Source organism: Mobula birostris, chromosome 3 (assembly GCF_030028105.1).
Source record: "Mobula birostris isolate sMobBir1 chromosome 3, sMobBir1.hap1, whole genome shotgun sequence".
Taxonomy (NCBI): Eukaryota; Metazoa; Chordata; class Chondrichthyes; order Myliobatiformes; family Myliobatidae; genus Mobula; species Mobula birostris.
The window spans coordinates 210,936,018-210,957,422 of NC_092372.1; the positions used below are offsets into that span (position 1 = coordinate 210,936,018).

The window sequence follows — 21,405 nt, forward strand, 5'->3', positions numbered from 1 at the left end:
TTCCAAAGACATTCAGGTGAAGGGTAGTATGTTGTGGGCACGCTATATTGGCGCTGGAAGTATGGTGACACTTGCAGGCTCTCTATACCATATCCTTGGACTGTATTGGTCATTGGCACAAACAACACATTTCACTGTATGTTTCAATATACGTGGGACAAAATACAGCTAATGTTATAATATTATCTTGAGTTAACTTTTCATCATAATGCAGATTGGTGAGTGTTACCCAAAACATTGAACAAAGTTGTGGTTTCTAGGAGGAGATTTATTAAATTTAATCATTGACGGACATGGGTATTCCTGATAATGCCAGCATTTATTGGTCATCACTTCTCAGCCTCGAGAGGATAGTGGTGAGCTGCCTTCTTGAATCTTTATTGTCAATCTAATAAGCATATTCCCAAACCATTCTTGGGCAGGGAGCTCCAGGATCTTGATTTGGCAATGATGAAGGATCAACAATATATTACAAGCCAGCATGGTACACAGCTTTAGTGGGAACTTGGTGATAACAGTATTTCTATGTGCCTGCAAATGGGAAATGTCTTCACTTGGAACAAGCTGTTGAAGACTCCTTGGTGAAAAGCTGCAATATATCATGTAGAGTCATAGAGTCATAGAACACTACAGCACAAAACAGGCCCTTTGACCCATCTAATCTATCCTGAACTATTGTAGTTAATACATGCTGTATATAACCATGATACAGTGCTGATGGAGGGGATGAATATTTAAAGTAGTGGACTGGAAACCAATCAACCAAGTTGAATTGCCTTGGAAGGTGTAAAACTTCTTGAGTATTGTTGGAACAATGTTTACCCTGGCAAGTAGAGAACATTCCTTTCCACTTGTATAGATGGTGGGGATTGAAGCAGCAAGTCACTCACTACAGAATACAAAGGATTTGACTAACTATGTTCCTAAATGGTAACAACATCCAGATCCGTGGTAGTGTTGCTGAATGTCAAGCTGATATGGTGAAGCACCACTTGGAGGCAGTCATCCAATAGCCCTTGCGTGATGCAAAAGCCATTTTTCACTTAGCACCTCAACCCGAAAACGTTGTTCACGTTGTGCTGCGTGCAGGCACCGGCTGCTTCGAGTTCTGAAGAATTAAACACTCTGCAGTCATCAGCGAACATCCTAATTTCTGATATTTTAGAAGAGAATTCACAAGTGTAGTAATATAACCCAAGAGCCCAGATGCAAAGAATTTCAGCAAAGGGCGAGAATTTCAGCCTCTACAAACAAAACTGTCTTCCTTCACGTAAGTGCCTCCGTGTACATATGAATCCACACAGTGAAGAACTTTTCCCAGATCTCCATTGGCTCAGATTTTACCAGAACTACTTGGTGTCAAGGATCATCATACTCAATTTGTTCAGTTTTATCCAAGTGTGTTCAAAACTGCAATGAAGATCACTCATGCCCAGTCCTGGCAGAATCAGTGAGTTTGCTGTAGTGAGAGACAGTGCCTCAGGATGAAAGCACTGAATATACATTATATTAACAGTTGATTCTTCAATCTAGATTCGTATGGCAGTAGTTAAATGGATTGGATTTATCCTGCTTCTTGCAGACAAGATATACCTGAGCAATTATATATACTACTGGTTAGATGTTGACATTGTAGTTATACAGGAACAGCTAGACTCAAAGCACAGCTAATTCAGGATGACAAGATGTCAGCGACAAGCCTAGCAAACATTCCCATAAGCACGCAGTCAAATGTACCTTGAGATCAGGATAATGAATTGGCAGAAAAGTGGCTTTGCAGTTGCTGGTGATCTCCACAGGATGCCAGCATGGACTATGCACTCAACCTTTCAGGCAAAAGATGGTGCAAAACCTTCATAACTGTCTATTATCCAAGAGAAACTTCATAGAATTTTCACTTATGTTAGATGAGTCAGTGTTCTTAATATATTAAGAATTCAATATGATAGACTTGTCCGCACAATAGTAGACTATCATTATTAAAAGCCAGTTATAAAGTAGCATTCCCTCATATCTGGCCTAAGTATACATACTATCTGAAAAACGCACTAGGTGTATTACACGAAGAGATGCGCAAGTGAACTGTTTATATATATCAAATGGACGGAATATTTCTTGACATCATGGGTTGCAAATGAATCTTACAGTCACTTAGCTCTATGAGATATGCTCAGTGCTCCCAGGGTAAGAAGGATGCTGCTCACATCACACTGAATGCTGCTTGCTGCCTTTAAGGCACCTTCACTGCTCGCCCCATTCCCTGTGCATTCCAAATGTGTCCTGAATTTGAACACAGTGCTTCACCGCTGCCTGGAGAAGAGGTTTCTGAAGGCGTTGTTGTAGTTCTTGTTGAAGGCGGTGTATATCAGTGGGTTGAAGAAAGAATTGGAGTACCCAAGCCAGAGGAAAATACTCTTCCAGATCGGGGGAATGTCGCATGAGCAGAGGGGGTTGATGAGTTCAGTGATGAAGAACGGGATCCAACACAGCACAAAGACCCCGATGAGAATGCCGACCATCAGCGCGGCTTTCTTCTCTTTCTGCTCCCGCCAGGTATCGCCGTCCGTCTGGAAGGTGACGGTCGCATGGCGAACAGTGAAGACCATCTCAGGTTGATGGGAGGCCTCCTTCACCTGCAAGAAGACGGCAAGTATAATTATAAAGTCCCAGGCACCAACTGTATGTGCAGCGTAAGCACGTTGCACAATGCATAATTTCATCAGTCTTGCTGAGATTACCCAAAGTTTCCATAATGACTTCTAAGATGAACATTGTTTTATTCTCAATTTTACAACTGTCAGAAAATCTTCAAAAAGTGATGCCTCAAAAGGGCAGTATCACCGCCCAGAACATCCCCTCTTCTCATTGCTACCATCAGAGAGGAGGTACAGGAGCCTGAGGACCAACCGTCAATGTCTTAGGAACAGCTTCTTCCCCTCCACCATCAGATTTCTGAATGGTCCATATACTCATGAACACTACCTCACTATTTTGCACTATATTTATTTTTTGTCTATTTCTTATTGTAACTTATAGTATGTTTCAAGTATTGCACTGAACTGCTACCACAAAACAACAATTTTCATGACAGATGTCAATGATAATAAACCTGATTTTGCTTATATTTTTCTCTTCCTTGTATATTTTTCCCTTCCTTATGTTCTTCCTCTCGCTATTCCTCTCAAATTTCACTTTATTGTTTTCTCATCTTCAGTGATCTGACAACTCTCCTGCTCTTCCTCTTGGAGTTTCCCCTCAGTATTGTTTTCATTTTATTTCCCTGCCCTTTGTTCTGATTTGGTTAACGTGTTATTGTTACGCTCTTTCCCAATAATTGAAGTCACCCTCATTCTACTGATCCCTCTCTCTCTCCCTCTCCTTTGTTCTCTCTGTTTCCCTGCCCTGTCCCTCCACTGCCATCTTCTCATGACCTTCTGTATTTTCTCTCTCTGGTTCCTTTCTCACACTTTCTGCTTTCATCACTCCTTTCTAAACATCTCACAATCTATCAGTCAGACATTTGTTGCCATGTCCTTCACTTAGAGTTACAGAGCATGCAGCTCAGAACCAGACCATGAACTCTTCTGGCTACTACCTCCAGGCAGGAGGTACAGAAGCCTTAGGTTCCACACCACCAGGTTCAGGACCGTTATTACCCTGTAACCACCAGCTCCTGAACCGGTGCAGATAACTTCTCTTTCCTCAACACTGAACTGATCCCACAACCTAAAGACTCACTTCCATGGACTCGTGTTCTCAGTACTTTTTTAATATATTTTCATAATTTATCTTTTGCTCATTTTTTTCTGTTTTTATGTATAGTTTTCAGAAATATTATATTTTATTTTCTGTTAATGTCTTCAAGAAAATAAATCTCAAGGTAATATATGGTGACATATATGTACTTTGTCAGTAAATTAATTTTGAGCCATTTGATCTTGACAGCAGTTCTGTCCAGAAAAATTGCCTAACTTGACAGGATGGGTTCATCTCCGACAACAACAGGGAAGCTTGAAAACCATCCTGTACATATCAGGCTCATCTGCCACCCAAACACTCATTTCCTCCAATAACAGCATACAAAGATGCATTTGGTTACTGGCCCGAGTTTTCCCACAGCAACTCCCAGACCTGCAACCTGATCTAAGAAAGGTTGGAGAGGGTCTGGGGAGGCGCACAAGAATGATCCTGAAATGGTGGAGCTCCCTACACAAGAATGGTTCGGGAATACATTGACAACAAAGTTTGAAGAAGGCAGCTCACCTCTGTCCTCTCAAGGCTGAGAAGTTATTGATCAATTGGCATTATCAGAAATATCTATACCCATCGGTTATTAAAATTAATTCTGCTCCTATGCCTTATGGTTTATGGTCTAACCTTTGGCGCCAAGAGGGACACGGGTAGCACTAGGCAGGGGGTCTCCACAGCCTGCAGGTTCCCTTCCAAGCTGCCCTCTGTGCTTGACTTGGAAATATATCATCAGTCCTTTGTTACATGTTCTAATTCCTGGCACTCAATAACCAGCAGTACCGTGGGGGGACCATTGCCAGGACTGCAGCGCCTCAAGCCCCTTCTCAAGAGCAATTAGAGATTTGCAATAAATACAAGCCTTGTCAGTGGCATGCACCTTCAATAAAACAAAAAAATGGTGGAAAATGTCGCCTTGCTACTTGACAGACTTACACACCCTGAAACAGATACATTTTCGACCTGCTGTTACCAAAGGAGTTTGCTCTTTCTCTCTCTCTCTCTGTCTGTTGTCTGTCTGTCTCTCTCTCTCTCTCTCTCCCCCTCCCCCCCCTTCTCTCCCTCTCCCCCTCCCCCCCTTCTCTCCCTCTCCTCCTCCCCTCCTCTCAGGGTTTTACTCTTCTCCTCCACCACTCCCTTCCCCTGTGGTGTTTCTCTCTCAATTTTCCATTTCCTGTATCTTATCTGCTGTATTTGTCTCTTTCCCTGTTAGGTTTCCCATGTTCAGTTACTTCCCACTCCCCCCCCCCCAACTTTCTCATCTGCCGCCCCTCATTCACGTTCTCTTTCCGTAGCTCACAGTCTCTCCCGCAGACTCACTCCGCCCCACCCTTTCTACTCCACTCCTCCCTCACTCACTCACTGCTTTCACTCATACTCACTCACTATCCTCACCACTCATTCACTCCGCTCACTGACTCACTCTCCTCTCAGTTGCTTTTACTTTATCCCTCTCACTCATTGTATCTTCCTCATTCACTCTACCTTCCTCGCTCTAATTTTCCTTCACTCATTTCCCCTTCCTCATTTATTCTCTCTCCCTCATTCATTCTTGCTTTCTCATTCTCTCTCCTCACTTCTCCCTGACCCATTTATTCACTCTCTCCCTCCCAATCAATATCATACCCTCACTCCTTCCCTTACCCACTCTATCACTTCACCTTACTCACTTATTCTCCCTCTCCCTCATTCACTCTATCCCTCTCTTACTCGCCCTTTCACTCTTTCCCTCCGTCACCTTTCTTCTCCCTGCACTCTCTCTCCGTCCAACCTCTCCACCTGTCCCCTTATCCCCTTCGCAGTCCCTTCCCTTTTCCCCGTTTACGTGTTTAACCGTGCCCGCCCGCTTTCCCCGCCCTTCCGCCTGGTTTGCCGGCCCTGTCCCTATTTCGGGCGAGATATTGTACCTCCATAACCTCAGGCATCGGGGTGATGGTGTTGGTCCGGCGGGTTCCGATCCGAAATTTGGCAGCTTTGTAAATTTTCCAGTAGACGAACAGGACCACGCTGAGGGGCAGGTAGAACGCCCCGAAGGTGGAGAAGATGGTGTAGGAGGGCTCCTGACTCACTTGGCACTGCTCGTCCTGCTCCGAGTAAGTTTTGCCCCAGCCGAAGAGTGGCGAGAGGGAGATGACGGAGGACAGGAGCCATGTCAGGACGATCATGATGTTGGAGATCTTCTTCCTCGTTTTCAGCGTGTACTCCAGGTGCCTGGTGATGGACCAGTAGCGGTCCAGGGCGATGGCCGTCACGTTCCATATACTGGCCGTGCAACACAGAACATCGAAGGAGATCCAGACCTGACACAGGACCTTGCCCAGCCGCCAGCGCCGCCCGTCCAACTCGTGGACTAGGCTGAGGGGCATGACCAGCGCCGCCACCATCACGTCCGAGATGGCCATGGAGGCCACCAAGTTGTGCGGGACCCGGTGAAACGTCCTCACACGCAGGATGGTGACCAGAACTAAGACGTTCCAGAGGAAAGTGGCGAGCACCAGCATCGCCAGCAGGGTTAGCACGAGGATGCTGAAAACCGAAGCCGGTTTCGGGGACAGGTCCGCCGGTCCCGCCGTCCAGTTAGCCCACGGCGTGTAGTTGGACGTGACCATGGTGTCCCGGAATCTCGAGAGTACGGCGCGCTATCGGTAGCTCGAAGCCGTCTTCAGGTGGGACCCAGCGTACTCTCTCCCCATCTGTCGCTGCTCCGTGGCTCCAGACTTTCTCCGGACTTGAGAGGGAAAAGTGCAGATTAAAACCCTGCCGATCTGTTTCGGATAAGAAGCATACGAGGTTTAAGCTCAAGTGGACATGTAGACTGGTCAGCCGCGCTGCATTGAATTTAAACAAAGCGTGCTTTACTTTGGGTTTGGATTCAGCAAACACCCCATGCAGGAACAGAGACAACCTGAGAAGCGGGGCAGTGCAATTGACAGGAAGAGAGTGACATACCTCCTATTTCAGAGGTGTCCTCAATATCTCACAATCCACTCATCCCACCGCCAGCGACCTTTCGAGTGAGGTGTACGAGAGAAAGATCTGATTCCGAGTTGTTTTAAGGGGGAGTAACACTTGCGTCAAACACGGGCAACCAGCTGACCCCAGCGCTCGGTTTATAAAGAGGCGACCCTCCTCAGCCAGGTCTGGGTGATCTGGCGAGATGCTGCTCGGCGCCCGTTCGTTAGACGGGAATGTGACGCCAGCCTCCCTTCAGATCCTGTGTGTGTAGAAATGATTTTTTTAAGCGACCAAGCAGGCTGGACGGTTCTAACCAGCGTGTGCGGCAGACGCGTTAAACCAGACAATGAAATCGTCTGTCTCTGACCGTCAGCCCTACACACGCACTCACACTAGCGCACACACACACACTCTCTCACATTAGCGTACACACACACACACACACACCGCGCCGGCTCTGCGCAAAGGCATAAGTATCCCCTCTGTCTTCCCTGACCAGTTTGGTTGTAATCGCGGCAGAGGTGCACTGATAACCTGGAACGCACGGACCAAGAGGTGTGATGGAGACGAAGACAGTCACATTCAATGAGTATTTAGATGAGTCTCGAAACGCCCAGGTGTCGCGGGTGAGTGTTGTAAAGTGGGATTATTATGGATAAATAGAAGGAGTTGAAGGAACTGAGTAGTTAAGCTTCGTTAGTGTGGACAGGCCAGCACGGAGGGCCGAAGGTGCTCTGTGACTCAATGACCCTCTTGTGTGTACAACCGTGTTCCAAGCGCAAGTGTTCGCTGTCGAGTCAGGGTCGTTGGTTGTCGGAGTTCCGCTAGGTTTTTCCACTGATTTCTGAAGTGGGTTCAATACATCCGCTGCCTGCCCTTGGCCTCCGAATGTGAGCCACTGAGAAGGCACTCCAGGGGCCGGTCAAATCCCGCCCTGAACGTCATGTTTGAGAAAGTTTCTGCAGGGGACTTGTGTCCGGAGCATTGCACGGTAACTGTCCTGGGTCTGGTCCACGACCGTCTAGGTGCTTCAATACAGTGGCACCTTTAACTAAGCAGCCCGCAGCAAGCTGGAGGAACTCAGTCTTGTCTCTGGAGGGAGACGGGCAGTCGACGTTTAGAGCGGAGACCCTCTGCAATTCCAGCATCTGCAGCCTTCTGTGTCTCCGCCTCTTTAAATGAGGGCGTCAGAGGTTACGGGGAGAAGGCGGGAGAATGGTGTTGAGAGGGATAATAAATCAGCCATGATGGAATGGCGGAGCAGATTCGATGGGCCGAATGCCCTAAATTTGCTGCTCCTATGTCTTAAGAAAGTCGGCAGGTGGTGGGGTGGGTAGATGGATAAGGAGTTGCTGTGGCGGGGGGGGGGGGAGGTTGTAGATGACCTGAATATTCTGTATCCTTGCTATATAGATCTCACATAATAAAATAAGCCGAAGGAAACGCAATGGCCAGGTAGCATCTGCGGAGGCAACGAGAGGACGGACGCTGTAACGGGATTGAGAACGTAGAGAGTATAAGTGGTCAGGACGGGCAACGACGCTAGCTGGAGGAGAGAAGAGTGGATACCGTGCAAGGAGGTGATTGGTGCAGACGGCAAAAGGTTGCCGATGACTGAGCCTGACCGGAAAAGTTGGTGAGTAATGAAAGCAGGGAAGGGGTGGACAATGGGAGGATGCGAAGGGTAGGGAAGGAGATAGGAGACTCAGTGGGTCAAGTCGAGTATGTGAGTGGAAGGCAGATGGAATCAGGCGGGAGAGACGAAAAAGTAGGCAGCAGGCGGCTGGGGGCGGGGGGGAACAGTTGGAATGAATGGGGAAGAGAGAGAGCCCAGGTGGATCAGAGGCAAAGCGAACGGTATAGAAGTTGGGCGAAATTGGAGAATTCAATGTCATGCCGTTGGGTTGTAGACTACCCAGGAACAACCTTTGGGAACAGGATCAGCGTACCCGTGAAGCGGTGAGCTGAAACCGTCGCCATGTGCTCATGGCTTCGGAACAGCGGCTTGGAGGCAGCAGGGAGCCGAAGGCATTTAACTCGATTGGGTCAAGGTATGCCCGGGAAATTGCAGTGTACGTAAAACTGCGCTGGCTAGGAAGCGTTGCATATAAACACACCAGTACTCGAAGGATATTACTGCACCGTTACTTGTCTTGTGTTTATTGGAAGCCTACTGTAGAAAATCTTAAAATCTTGCCTTACTCTCCAGTATTCCAGAGCCTTTTGAAAAAGAAATATTTATTTACATGGATACACTTAAATCATTGACAAAATTCGTATCATTTTCAAATTAAAACATTAAACTGATGCGGGACCTCGACCCGAAACGTCGACTGTCCGTTTCTCTCCACGGATGCTGTTCGACCCGCAGAGTTCCTCCAGTAATTTGTCGGTGGTTCCAGATTCCAGCATCATCAGTCTTTTGTGTCTGTTATTTTTTTTGCCCCAGGGTAGGGTACCGGGGCGCCTCCAGCGAGCCCAAGGACACCAGGACACACATGGAGGGAGAGTGGCAGAGCGGTGACTGGGACGGATCTCAGGGGGGCTCGACTCGGCTTGCCGCCTGGGCTGTGTGCATGCCGCTAAACGCCAGACTGTGTCTCAGCCGTTACTGTATTTGCGACTCTCTTCCATCGAACAGCTCAGCCGGGACCGCAGACCGAGCGATTCCACAGGGACATAGAAAACCTTTAGTCAGTCGGACCCCTGCCCACTTACGTTTATGTTTGACTGCTTTCGGCTTGAACCCAACACGGCGGGTAGGATAGCTTTCAATTAATATCGTAATGACGCGTAGCTCTGTTTGCTTGTGCCGCTTCTTGTCTTTGAGAAAATAAATCCCACTGAAGGGCAAGTGCTGGGGTTCTGCATCGGATTCTTGACATTTCAGGTATCCCGGGTAACGCGACGATGGTGTAAAACTATCAGCAGAATCACAGAAACATTTACATTTGCTGACAGGAAATTGCCCGTTTTGTTTTACCTTTTAGAAAGATCTGTCCCCCTCCTCCGCCAGCCTTGCATCTTGGTATTTCATCCCACCTACCTGTCTCCTCGTCGAGTCTTTTAACAGCGACATTGCAATAATTAGTCGGGTAAAAGGTGTTGCTTCTTCGAAATACGAAGCTTCATCTGACGAAACAGTGCTACTGGTCAGAATTCTGACGGCAAGTCCCTTTTACTTCACTGTCTCGGAGATATTTTATAGTGTGGGCACCGAGTTCGGCAACTTTAATTCATAATGACCGCAAAGATTCCATAAGACCGGGAAACGTAGGAGCAGAATCGGCCCATTCGGCCCAACGAGTCTGCTCTGCTATTCGATCATGACTGACTTATTGTCCCTCTCAACCCATTCTCCCCGTAACCTGTGACGCCATTACCTATCAAGCACTCCGCTTTAATTAAATATACCCAATGACCCTCCACTGCCGTCTGTGGCAATGAATTCCCCAGATTCACCACCCTCTGACTAACAGAATTCCTCCTCATCTCTCCTCCAAAGGGACGCCCTTGTATTCTGAGGCTGTGCCCTCTGGTTCCACAATCGGAAAGATCCTCCACACCCACTCGACTCCCTTTCAATATCCGATCGGGTTCAATGAGATCACCCCTCATTCTTCTAAACTCCAGCGAGTACAGGCCCAGAACCACCGAACTTTTAACGGCGTTATTGCAAATAATTAGTCGAGTAAAAAGTTATGAGTGTTCGGAAGACAAAGATTCATCTGGCGAAACAGTGTTATCATTCAGAATTCTGACAGCGAATCCCTTTCTCCTCATTATCTCTAAGACACTTTACACAGTTGATACCGAGTTAAAAGCTCCTCATACGTTAACCCTTCCATTCCCGGATTCATTCTTGTAAATCTCTGGACCCTCCCTAATCCAGATCTGAAAGGAAGCCGGACGCTCACTACCGCTTTCATCCTTTTCATACCAGTGCCGGGAATGCTGTGCTGTTTCCATTTAAACCGCCTTTACACCCATTCGTATCGCATTATAAATACTTTTCTAACCCTAAATGTCTCTAATGTTACTAAACCCTTTGTTTTCTTTTTGCTGCCTGGCCTAGTAAATTTTCCCAGCAAATTCTCTTTTTTTATTTGCCAGAAGTTTTCTTTTGAAAGCACAATTTCCTTACGTTGTTCGTTGCTACGCCATTTCACTCAGGTAAATAATAAAAACACTCCGCGGCATAGGCAGCATCTACTGTGAATATTTCATGTCTGGGTCTCTTCATCAGAACCCAGAAAGCTGAGTGCTTCCCACATGTTTCGGATTTATTTCAGATTTCCAGCATTTGCAATGTTATTTTCTTAATATTTATTTACTATATAAGTCTATGGGGTGTGTGTGTGTGTTTGTCTGTTTTGTGTGTATGTGGAAGCTAAGTCTATGCCTAAGGCCCCTTTGCTATTGGACCAAGACCTTGTTCTGTGGTAGTTACACAGTGATGTTGGTCACCCTTTTAAATCACTCACACACACACACACACACACACACACACACACACACACACATCGCCTACTCTCTGAGCAGGTCCAGATGGTGGAGCAGTTCCTCTTTCACTCAGAGATTGCTTCAGTAGATGAAGTTTATCCTTTAAGCTCCACCGCTCACAGACCTTGCCTCTGCATTTTCCCCACTTGCACGTTCTGTGCTTGGTTAAAATCTGTTCCATCTTTCCCTCTTTGCAAAGGTGAAAAAACTAAAATGCTTGCCAAACAGTATTTCCAGCATTTTCCATTTAAATCATCACCACATTATTTTGGGTATTCTTCAATCATTCACACTTCCTAGGGCCTACACAGTCTTTCTATATCTGTCTTGTCAGAGTGATGGCACAGATCTGTGACGTCACTGTGCAGGTGACAAGTTGGAGGAGTGAGTCTTTGAGGGAAATTTACATCAGGCTGAATCTGCTTCCTTTCTGGATTCCCCACAAGGGATACGGAGGAGATACTCTGAACGTCCATAATAGATCCTGTGATGGAATCAGAAATTAGGTTTACTTACCAGGAAAGACTGGAAATGCTGGAGCATTCTATTTTAAGAGTCTTTCAAGGCCTTCCCCCTTCCAAAGCATTTGGTAGGGTGGACAATGAAGAGTTGCTTTAAAAGATTAGCTTTATATGTCACATGTACATCAAAACATACAGTCAAATTCGTCGTCTGCATCAAATCAGATCAGCAAGTAGCACCATACTTCCAGCACTAACGTGCACACTCAAAACTCACTAACCCTAACCGTACATCTTCAGAGTTTGGGAGGAAACCGGAGAACCCAAAGGAAACTCATGTGGTAACTGGGAGAGTATATCAACTCCCTACAGACAGTGGTGGAAACTGAACCCCAGTCTTACTGCTGGCACAGTAGGAGTGTTAGGCTAACTACCGTGCTACTGTGATTCCTCTCATTGAGGTGTCCATACTTAGGTGCCAAATGTTTAAAACCACTGGAGAGAAAGCTGTTTACCCATAGACAGCTTGGAAAGCAAAATTAGCTACAAAAGGGAAAAAAATAGCAATTCTTGTATGAAAAATTAAAATGATATATTGATGAAGTTATATGAAGATACACAGTAAGAGATTGTAGAACATTATTTATGGACCTCAGGCTGAATAAATTTTCTATGCACCATAAACAGTATGTAATTGATTGAAATTATAGTAAGATCATACAACAAATTCAGGATTACTGAATGCCTGCTTAATATAGATTATTTGTGTAATGTTTATTCTAGTTGATTAAAACAATGTGAATTCCTGCTATTTTGATTAGCTCAGTTGTGATAAAATGTAATTGGCCTAAAAACTTAACTCTGTTCCTCTTTCTATAGCTGCACAGTATTTTCGGATTCCTTGCTTTGGTAGAATTTGTTCCAGAAGTTTTGTATTTGATGGGGAATTACCCAAGCATCTGCTCTGTGGCGATCATTTTCAGAACCTCACATGTAATCTTTGATCTAAAAAACAAAACAACTGAAGGTGCTGAAGATCAGAACTATAAATGTAATTTTTTGAAATAGTGTTTGAATTATTCTCTTTTTGCAGATGCTGCCTGGCTTACTGAGTGTTTTCTGTATCTCGTGGTTTTATTTTGGAAAAAATATCTATGGATTGGGAAACAAAATGTATGTTTTTGGTCAATAACCTTGCACTGATGAAAGATTATAACCTTACCTTTTCTCTCCACAGATGTACCTGACTTGTTCATGTGGGCAGAATTTTACATTTTTTCTTACTGTTTTTAGATATTTTTGCCCTCCAACCACACAGAACTTCTTCCCCTTACATTCTCTCCCTGCTCTTCCACCTCTGCCATCAGTAAAGCCCTCCAGCCTCTTGGCCATCAGTCCATCCTTCATCCCTGCCTTCCAAAAATCTTCCCCCCTTTCCTTTCCAGTCCTGATCAAAACATCGACCATCATATTCTCCATGGAGGTTGATGACCAGCGGTGTGCCTCAGGGATCTGTTCTGGGACCCCTTCTCTTCATAATTTTTATAAGTGACCTGGTTGAGGAAGTGGAGGCTTGGGTAGTAAGTTTGCTGATGACACAAAGGTTGGAGGTGTTGTGGATAGTGTGGAGGGCTGTCATAGTTACAGCGGGACATTGATAGGATGAAAAACTGGGCTGAGAAGTGGCAGATGGAGTTCAACCCAGATAAGTGTGAGGTGGTTCATTTTGGTAGGTCAAATATGATGGCAGAATATAGTAATATGGCAGAATGGTAAGACTCCTGGCAGTGCGGAGGATCAGAGGGATCTTGGGGTCCAATTCCATAGGACGCTCAAAGCTGCTATGCAGGTTGACTATGTGGTTAAGAAGGCATATGGTGCATTGGCCTTCATCAACCATGGGATTGAGTTTAGGAGATGAGAGGTAATGTTGCAGCTATATAGGACCCCAGTCAGACCCCACTTGGAGTACTGTGCTGAGTTCTGGTCGCCTCACTGCAGGAAGGATGTGGAAGCCATAGAAAGGGTGCAGAAGAGATTTACAAGGATGTTGCCAGGATTGGGGAGCATGCCTTATGAGAATAGGTTGAGTGAACTCGGCCTTTTCTCCTTGGAGCGACGGAGGATGAGAGGTGACCTGATAGAGGTGTATAAGATGATGAGAGGCATTGATCATGTGGATAGTCAGACGCTTTTTCCCAGGGCTGAAATGGTTAGCATGAGGGCACAGTTTTAAGGTGCTTGGAAGTAGGTACAGAGGAGATGTTAGGGGTAAGTTTTTTTTATGCAGAGAGTGGTGAGTGCATGGAATGGGCTGCCGGCAACAGTGGTGGAGGTGGATACGATAGGGTCTTTTAAGAGAGTCCTGGACAGGTACATGGAGCTTAGAAAAATAGAGGGCTATGGGTAACCCTAGGTAATTTCTAAAGTAAGTACAAGTTCGGCACAGCATTGTGGGCCGAAAGGCCTATATGGCGCTGTAGGTTTTCTATGTAAATTTACTTTGAATTTAAATAGGCAAGGAATAGAAGGATGCAGTCCTAACACCAGTAAATGGGATTAGTGTAGATGAGCAAAACAGTCAGCATTGATGTGAAGGGCCACCCTTAGGATTAATAATTCTATGACTCCATGACTTTATTACAGGTTTTCATCAGAGCATCCCTGGCACCTTCTATTTTCCTTTTATTCTATCAATACCTCCCCCATCATCTTACTTTGTCATTCTGAGGTACCCACCTGCTTCTAGCAGGCCTCAATCATACATGGTGACCTGCCTCAATGACTATCACCCAGCAGTACTTACATCTGCAGTGATGAAGTGATTTGAGAGGTTGGTGATGAAATGTATCAACTCCTGCTTGAGAAGTGACTTGGATCTTCTCCAATTTGCCTGCTGTTACAACAGGTCCACAGCAGATGCCATTTCATTGGCTCTTCAATCACCCCTGGAACATTTGGACAGCAAAGGTACATACATCAGGGTGCTCTTTATTGACTACAGCTCAACATTCAATATTATTATCCCTTCAAAGCTAAAACAAAAAAGCTTCAAGACCTTGGCCTCAATAGCTCCTTGTGCAATTGGATCCTTGATTTCTTCAGCTGCAGGGCCCAGTTAGTTTGAATTGGCAACAACATCTTCTCCAGAATGTCCGTTAGCAAAACTGCACCACAAGACTGTGCGCATAGACCTCTGCTCTACTTGCTTTATGCTTGCCCAGCCCCAATGCCACTTGCAAATTTGCTGATGACATCACTGTCATAGGCAGAATCAAAGATGATGACAAATCAGCATATAGGAGAAAGATTTAAAATCTGTCTGCGTGGTGCCACAACAGCCACCTCTCACTCAACATCAGCAAGACCAAGGAGATTATTTTTGACTTCAGGAGGAGGAAATTGGAGATCCATGAGCCAGTGCTCATCGTGGGATCAAAGGTGGAGAGGGTCATCAACTTTACATTCAACAGGTTATCATCTCAGAGGACCTGTCCTGGGCCCAGCACGTAAATACAATTGCAGAGAAAGCACAGCATTGTCGCCACTTCCTGAGAGGTTTGCGAAAATTCGGCATGACATCTAAAACTTTGACAGACGTCTATAGATGTGTGTTGGAGAGTGTATTGACTGGTTGCATCACAGCCTGGTAAGGAAACACCGATGCCCTTGAGCGAAAAATCGTACAAAAAGTAGTGGATGCAGCCCAGTGCATCGGGGTAAAGCCCTCCCCACCATTGAGCACACTGACCCAGAGCGCTGCCACAAGAAAGCAGCACCCATCATGTGGGACCCTCACCACTCTCTCTCCCCACTGCTGCCATCAGGAAGGTGGTACAGGAGCCCCAGGACTCAAACTACCAGGTTCAGGAACAGTTATTATCTTTCATCCATCAGGCTCTTGAACCGGAGGACAACTTCACTCAACTTCACTTGTCCCACCACTGAACTGTTCCCACAAACAATCGACTCACTTTCAAGTACTCTTCATCTCATAGTTCTCGATATTTATTGCTCATCTATTTGTTATATTTTTCTCTTTTGTATTTACACAGTTGGTTGTCTTTTGCACATTGGCTGGTTGTCCATCCACCCTGTTTGGTACGGTCTCTCATTGATTCTATTGTGTTTCTTGGATGCATTGAGTATGCCTGCAAGAAAATGAATCTCAGGGTTGTATATTGCAACATATAGAACATAGAACATAGAATAGTACAGCACATTACAGGCCCTTCAGCCCACAATGTTGTGCCAACCCTCAAACCCTGCCTCCCATATAAGCCCCCACCTTAAATTCCTCCATATACCTGTCTAGTAGTCTCTTAAACTTCACGAGTGTATCTGCCTCCACCACTGACTCAGGCAGTGCATTCCACGCACCAACCATTCTCTGAGTAAAAAGCCTTCCTCTAATATCCCCCTTGAACTTCCCACCCCTTAACTTAAAGCCATGTCCTCTTGTATTGAGCAGTGGTGCCCTGGGGAAGAGGCGCTGGCTATCCACTCTATCTATTCCTCTTATTATCTTGTACACCTCTAGCATGTCTCCTCTCATCCTCCTTCTCTCCAAAGAGTAAAGCCTTAGCTCCCTTAATCTCTGATCATAGTGCATACTCTCTAAACCAGGCAGCATCTTGGTAAATCTCCTCTGTACCCTTTCCAATGCTTCCACATCCTTCCTATAGCGAGGCGACCAGAACTGGGCACAGTACTCCAGGTGTGGCCTACCCAGAGTTTTATGGAGCTGCATCATTACATCGCGACTCTTAAACTCTATACCTCGACTTATGAAAGCTAACACCCCATAAGCTTTCTTAACTACCCTATCTACCTGTGAGGCAACTTTTAGGGATCTGTGGACATGTACCCCCAGATCCCTCTGTTCCTCCACACTACCAAGTATCCTGCCATTTACTTTGTATTCTTCCTTGGAGTTTGTCCTTCCAAAGGATACCACCTCACACTTCTCCGTGTGAAGTGTGTACTTTGATATGCACACACTTATGTACATATATATGTACTTTGATAATAAATGTATGTACTTTGATAATAAATTTACTCTGAACTTCGAACTTTGAACTTAAAACCAACTTGATTTTTCTCTCCAGTTCTGACAAGGGGATTTCAACTTCAAACATTAACTCTGCTTCTCTCTCCATAGATGCTGCCTGACCTGCTGAATGAATCCAGACTTTTCTGGGGTTTTTTTCTCTTCTCATGTAAAGGATGGAGCTCTCCTCATGGAGTCACGGAGCCATGAAGAGAAGCAGCATGGAAACAGGCCATTGGGCCCACTGGATCCCTGCAATCAGTGTCCATTTACATCAATCCAGCATTCATCTAATTAGTTTCACTCTCTCCATAAGTCCTGTTATTCAGAGGCTGAAGCTAACAAGTTCCAGTTGTGATCATCATTTTCTCCTGGTGCTCTGCTCTGATTATTCAGCTTGTTACTCTGTTGTGGGAAGAAAATCAAGACCCGTAGGTACACAGTTGAGGAAGCTCCTCTACACCGCCTTGACTTACTAAGTGCATTCTGCAGAGGCCACATGAGACCTTGATCCACATTGTTTTTGATCTTCTTGATATATTGGTTTGGACAGAGCATTAAAATATAATTTGTTAGATACAGGAATCACTAAATAATAAGCATTTAATTCCCATTCCTGGCAACAAAGTAGGGAGGATGGGCAGGTTCAATTCTCTTTCATTTAGAGAGTTTCTTCACAGCCAATGTCCTACAGAACTGAAAAAGGCCCTCTGGCCCAACTCGTCCATGCTGACCAGGATGCCTATCAAAGATTGTCCCACTTGCTGCCATTTGATCTATATTCCTCTAAACTTTGTTTATGCATACACCTGTCCAAGTGCTTTTTTAAAATGTCATTATTGTACCTGTCTCAATCACTTCCTCTGGCAACTAGTTCCATACACAGACCAAACTCTTCAGTGAAAAAGTTGTCTCTCCGCTTCCTCTCTCAAGTTAAATCTATGCCCTCTCATTCGTCATTCCCTAAGCTGGGTAAAAACCTGAGTTCATTCACCCTGCCTATGTCCTAAGTCCTACCCTGCTCAATACTGTAGCAATATAGTCAGATTTTTATTGTATTGGACTTTAACACAACTGAGTCAGTTTATAGAAATGTTCGACTGTCCTTGGGTTGGAGAACTGCCCATGTGCGTGTGGAGGGGTGGGCGGGTGGGAGGGAGTAACAGGGATTGTTTTACTGGTGTTATTTTGTTGTGTTTGCTGAGTGCTATGGGCTGTACTGGTGCAGGAATGTGTGGTGACACTTTGCCGGCTGCCCCTTCCTGCCAATGCCTGTAAGGAGTTTGTATGTTCTCTCCATGGTTGCATGGATTTCCTCCGGGTGCTCCAGTTTCCTCCCACAGTCCAAAGACGTACCGGTTGGCAGATTAATTGGTCTTTGTCAACTGTTCCGTGATTAGGCTAAGGTTAAATAAGGGGATTGCTGGGCGTTGGGGCCTATTCCACGCTGTATCTCAATTAAATAAAATAAAACACATCTTTGGGTGCATTGGTTGTTAACACAAATTATGCATTACGCTGTATGTTTTGATACACACGTGATAAACAAATTTGAATCTTCAATCTTAGACAGGGTCTGAAGGTTCATTTAAGCTGGTTAGTTAGGGGCAGCAGGTCTTGCCTCATAAATTGAGTTCATGAATGAGATGAGTTCTTACTACCATCTGGTCACTTTCACTGACAACAGCTTCCCATTATCAGATTATTATGCCTTTCCATCAGACAGCCTGAAGCAAGTGCTGAAACTTACACGTTTCTCTTACAGCAGATGTGATTTTACCTTTTTTTTTTAGCAACACAGCTAAACCATTCTGGTAGTTTCACTGGAATAATACATAGTGTGAGTAACTCTTTAAATATAAAGGATTCCCACACATGATGTTCTTCAAATATGTGGATTCTGTATCCAACTAATTATTGGAATCATTGAATGGTTCCAGTACAGTCAAGATAAGTTGAGTTTATTGTCATGATCACAAGTAAGGTGAGGGTGAAAGTACAATGAAACAGTCTGCTTGTAGCACATAGATGTAGACAACACACAGAACATCAATTATTCATTTTTACATAAATGATACAATACTGTAAGGAAAAGACTAGGCATAACAAGACAGTAATGCAGAATACAACTAGAAACAAGTCCATGATTATGTAAGATGTGTAATTCATATTGTGCACGTCAGTTCAAGAACCAAAAGGTCTTTGGGTCATAGAGTACTACCTCACAAAAAACAGGTTGACTCATCTAGTCTATTATTAGATGAACTATTATTCTGCCTGATCCCAGACTATAGTCCCCTATACCCCTCCCATCCAGGTACTTATCCCAATTCCTCAAAACTGCATCGACCATTTCTCAGCTGCAGCTCATTCCACTCCACCCTCTGAGTGAAGAAGCTCTCCTCATGTTAACCTTAGCCATGTTATCTTACACCTTTAACCTATGACCTCTATTTATTTCCCCCGATTTTGATTGTTAATTTACAATGGATTTACTGGCGGCAGCGGGAATTGAACCCGGGTCTCTGGTACTGTAAAGCGTCGTGCTAACCACTACGCCACCAGTTCGAGTCTCCCACAGCCTCCGTGGAAAAAGTCCGCTTACTCATGACTCATAATTTTGTATACCTCTATCAAATTTCCCCTCATTCTCCAATGCTCCAGGAAATAAAGACCTAACCTATTCAACCCCTCCCCATAACTCAGCAGCTCAATCAGGGCAAATTCCTGCTATATTTTCTCAGTAGTTTTTCAATCGTACAGCTGTGGGACATTAGCCTTCTGCGCCTCTTCCCCAAAGGTAGTCGCGAGAAGAGTACAGGGCCCAGAAAGTGAGGATTCTTTATAATACGTGCTGACATTCAGAATATTTTCACTGGGAGTCCCTGCCGTGCGAACAGCTGAGAGGATCATAGGAGCCTCCCTACTCGGGGACATTTATCAAGAGCGCTATGTACACAGAGCCCTGATTAAGGATCCCACCCACCCATCCAGCATCCTCTTTGACTTTCCACCATCAGGTAAGAGACTCCGATACATAAAAAAACAAGAATGGTCAATCTCTTCCCTCAGGCCATTTGGATCCGGAACTCCCTGCCGCATCGCATTCGAAGTGTCACTGGTTAATCTGTCCTGTACCTTACAATAGTTAATTTATGCACTTTAGTTTGTTATTTATGCGTGTTTTATCTGTAGATTTTATCCTTACCTTCATAAGTTATCGTGTGTTAGGTGTACTACTGTGCTTTACTCCCCGATTCGGAGAAACATTGCCTCCTTTCTAATACACTATATGATAATATACGTGACGTACTGTACATAGTTAAGTGACAATAATCTTGACGTGACTTGACCAAAATAGAAACGTCCACAGGGAAGACATACAGAACGGCGCCGGAATTGAACTCTGAACTCCGGAACGCCCTGACCTGTGACCGCTACCCGACCGCGGCGTCTTTGAGGTGAGAGGGGTAAAGTTTAAAGGAGGTGCAATGAATGTAGATGCCTGGAATAGGGGTGGAAACAGATTTAATAGTGATTTTTAAGAAGCTGTTGGAAACACAGTACACGTGGAAATACAAGCATTGAAGAGATATGCACTGTGTACAGATAGATGAATTTAATCAAGTTAGGCACAGACAATACAAGCTCATGGCCCTGTTCATGTGCTGTTCTATGTTCTATTTTGCTTTTTAACCTCCCCACTGATTCCTGTTTCTCCTTGGTAAATACAACCCGGCACTTGTGATATGCACCCTTCTTTTAATTTAGTTATTGCTGTGGGACGTTTCTCACCATGTGGTCAGGAGACAACAGATATCAAAGTTCAGTTGTGCTAAATTGACTGCAGCTATCAGTTGGGAAAAAGAGAATAATCTTGGTAGAAGTCTCAAAATAGGTCAGTTGTAAATCCCAAAGACAGATTCAACCCCCATTGCAGCAAAGCAACAAAACCGCAGGCGACCAGAGACCTGAACCAAAAATAGCGACATTTACTTTTGATGAAGTGTTTTCGAGTGCTGTATTAGATCTAGAGTTCTCTGCACAGAAGCTCACTCAGAGATGACTTGTTGCCATTCATCAGTAGCAATTACTTCAGCAAAATCTGAATCGTATTTTGTTCACTTGCAATTGCTTGCTGTTTTTGTATTTGTTGCCAGCTAACAGCCTGCCTTTGGTTATTTTTTGACAGCTCTGTTGATGTTGCTTGTAAGACTTTTTTAAAGCATGAGAGGCTCTCAGCATTGGTACAATCTCCGGGAAACTGCCAACGTGTAGGCTTGCTTGTTTCATCCATTTGTTTCAATGGGGCACAGCCTCATCTGCAGGAGGGGTGTTTGCATTTTCAACGTACCAGCTCACCCACTCGTCTATGTCCAACCCCAGCAAAACCATTCATTTGGTCACTGTGTCTCAACCAATTCTCCACCCATTTGCGCAGTACCTGACATCAAGGACATATATGCAGAAAGGTGCCGGAAAAAGAACAGCAGCATCATGAAAGATCCTACCCATCCTGCTTGTACACTGTCTGTCCCACTCCACAGGGAAATGGCTACCTAGCATCCAGGCCAGGACCACTAGACTCAAAAACAGTTACTTCCCCCAAGCCATCAAGCTGATCAACATCTCCACCCCACCACCACTATATACACATCACCTAGCGTCACTTTATGTACATACAATCCG

The 21,405-nt window shown here is 45.0% G+C and overlaps 1 protein-coding gene and 2 long non-coding RNA genes across 4 annotated transcripts; 1 reads left to right on the forward strand and 2 right to left on the reverse strand.

The window, feature by feature from the left end:
* Positions 1-294: 294 nt before the first annotated feature.
* On the reverse strand, positions 295-6,735 carry htr5ab (5-hydroxytryptamine (serotonin) receptor 5A, genome duplicate b). The gene is made up of 3 exons (XM_072254059.1): positions 6,697-6,735; positions 5,655-6,512; positions 295-2,633 (listed from the first exon to the last, which is right to left on the reverse strand). Exons 2-3 carry the CDS (start codon positions 6,354-6,356, stop codon positions 2,301-2,303), a joined length of 1,035 nt encoding a protein of 344 aa, XP_072110160.1. The 5' UTR covers positions 6,357-6,512; positions 6,697-6,735; the 3' UTR covers positions 295-2,300.
* Positions 6,736-6,901: 166 nt separating this feature from the next.
* Positions 6,902-17,852, forward strand: LOC140195552 (uncharacterized). 2 transcript variants are annotated; one of them, XR_011885514.1, is made up of 3 exons: positions 6,902-7,328; positions 8,116-8,338; positions 16,828-17,852. It is a non-coding gene; the product is annotated as an uncharacterized lncRNA (long non-coding RNA). The 2 variants fall into 2 exon arrangements; XR_011885515.1 differs by lacking the exon at positions 16,828-17,852 and adding an exon at positions 9,152-9,455.
* LOC140195551 (uncharacterized) lies at positions 11,445-19,989 on the reverse strand. Its single transcript, XR_011885513.1, has 3 exons — positions 19,925-19,989; positions 14,473-14,614; positions 11,445-11,689 (listed from the first exon to the last, which is right to left on the reverse strand). It is a non-coding gene; the product is annotated as an uncharacterized lncRNA (long non-coding RNA).
* Positions 19,990-21,405: the final 1,416 nt, after the last annotated feature.

What these genes read in the sequence shown, in the direction of transcription:
- htr5ab (XM_072254059.1), bottom strand. Translation starts at nt 6,356, where the DNA reads ATGGTCACGTCCAACTACACGCCGTGGGCTAACTGGACGGCGGGACCG. An exon ending in CGATGCCTGAGGTTATGGAG is followed by an intron (nt 2,634 to 5,654) that starts GTACAATATCTC and finishes GTCTTCTTGCAG; the next exon opens with GTGAAGGAGGCCTCCCATCA.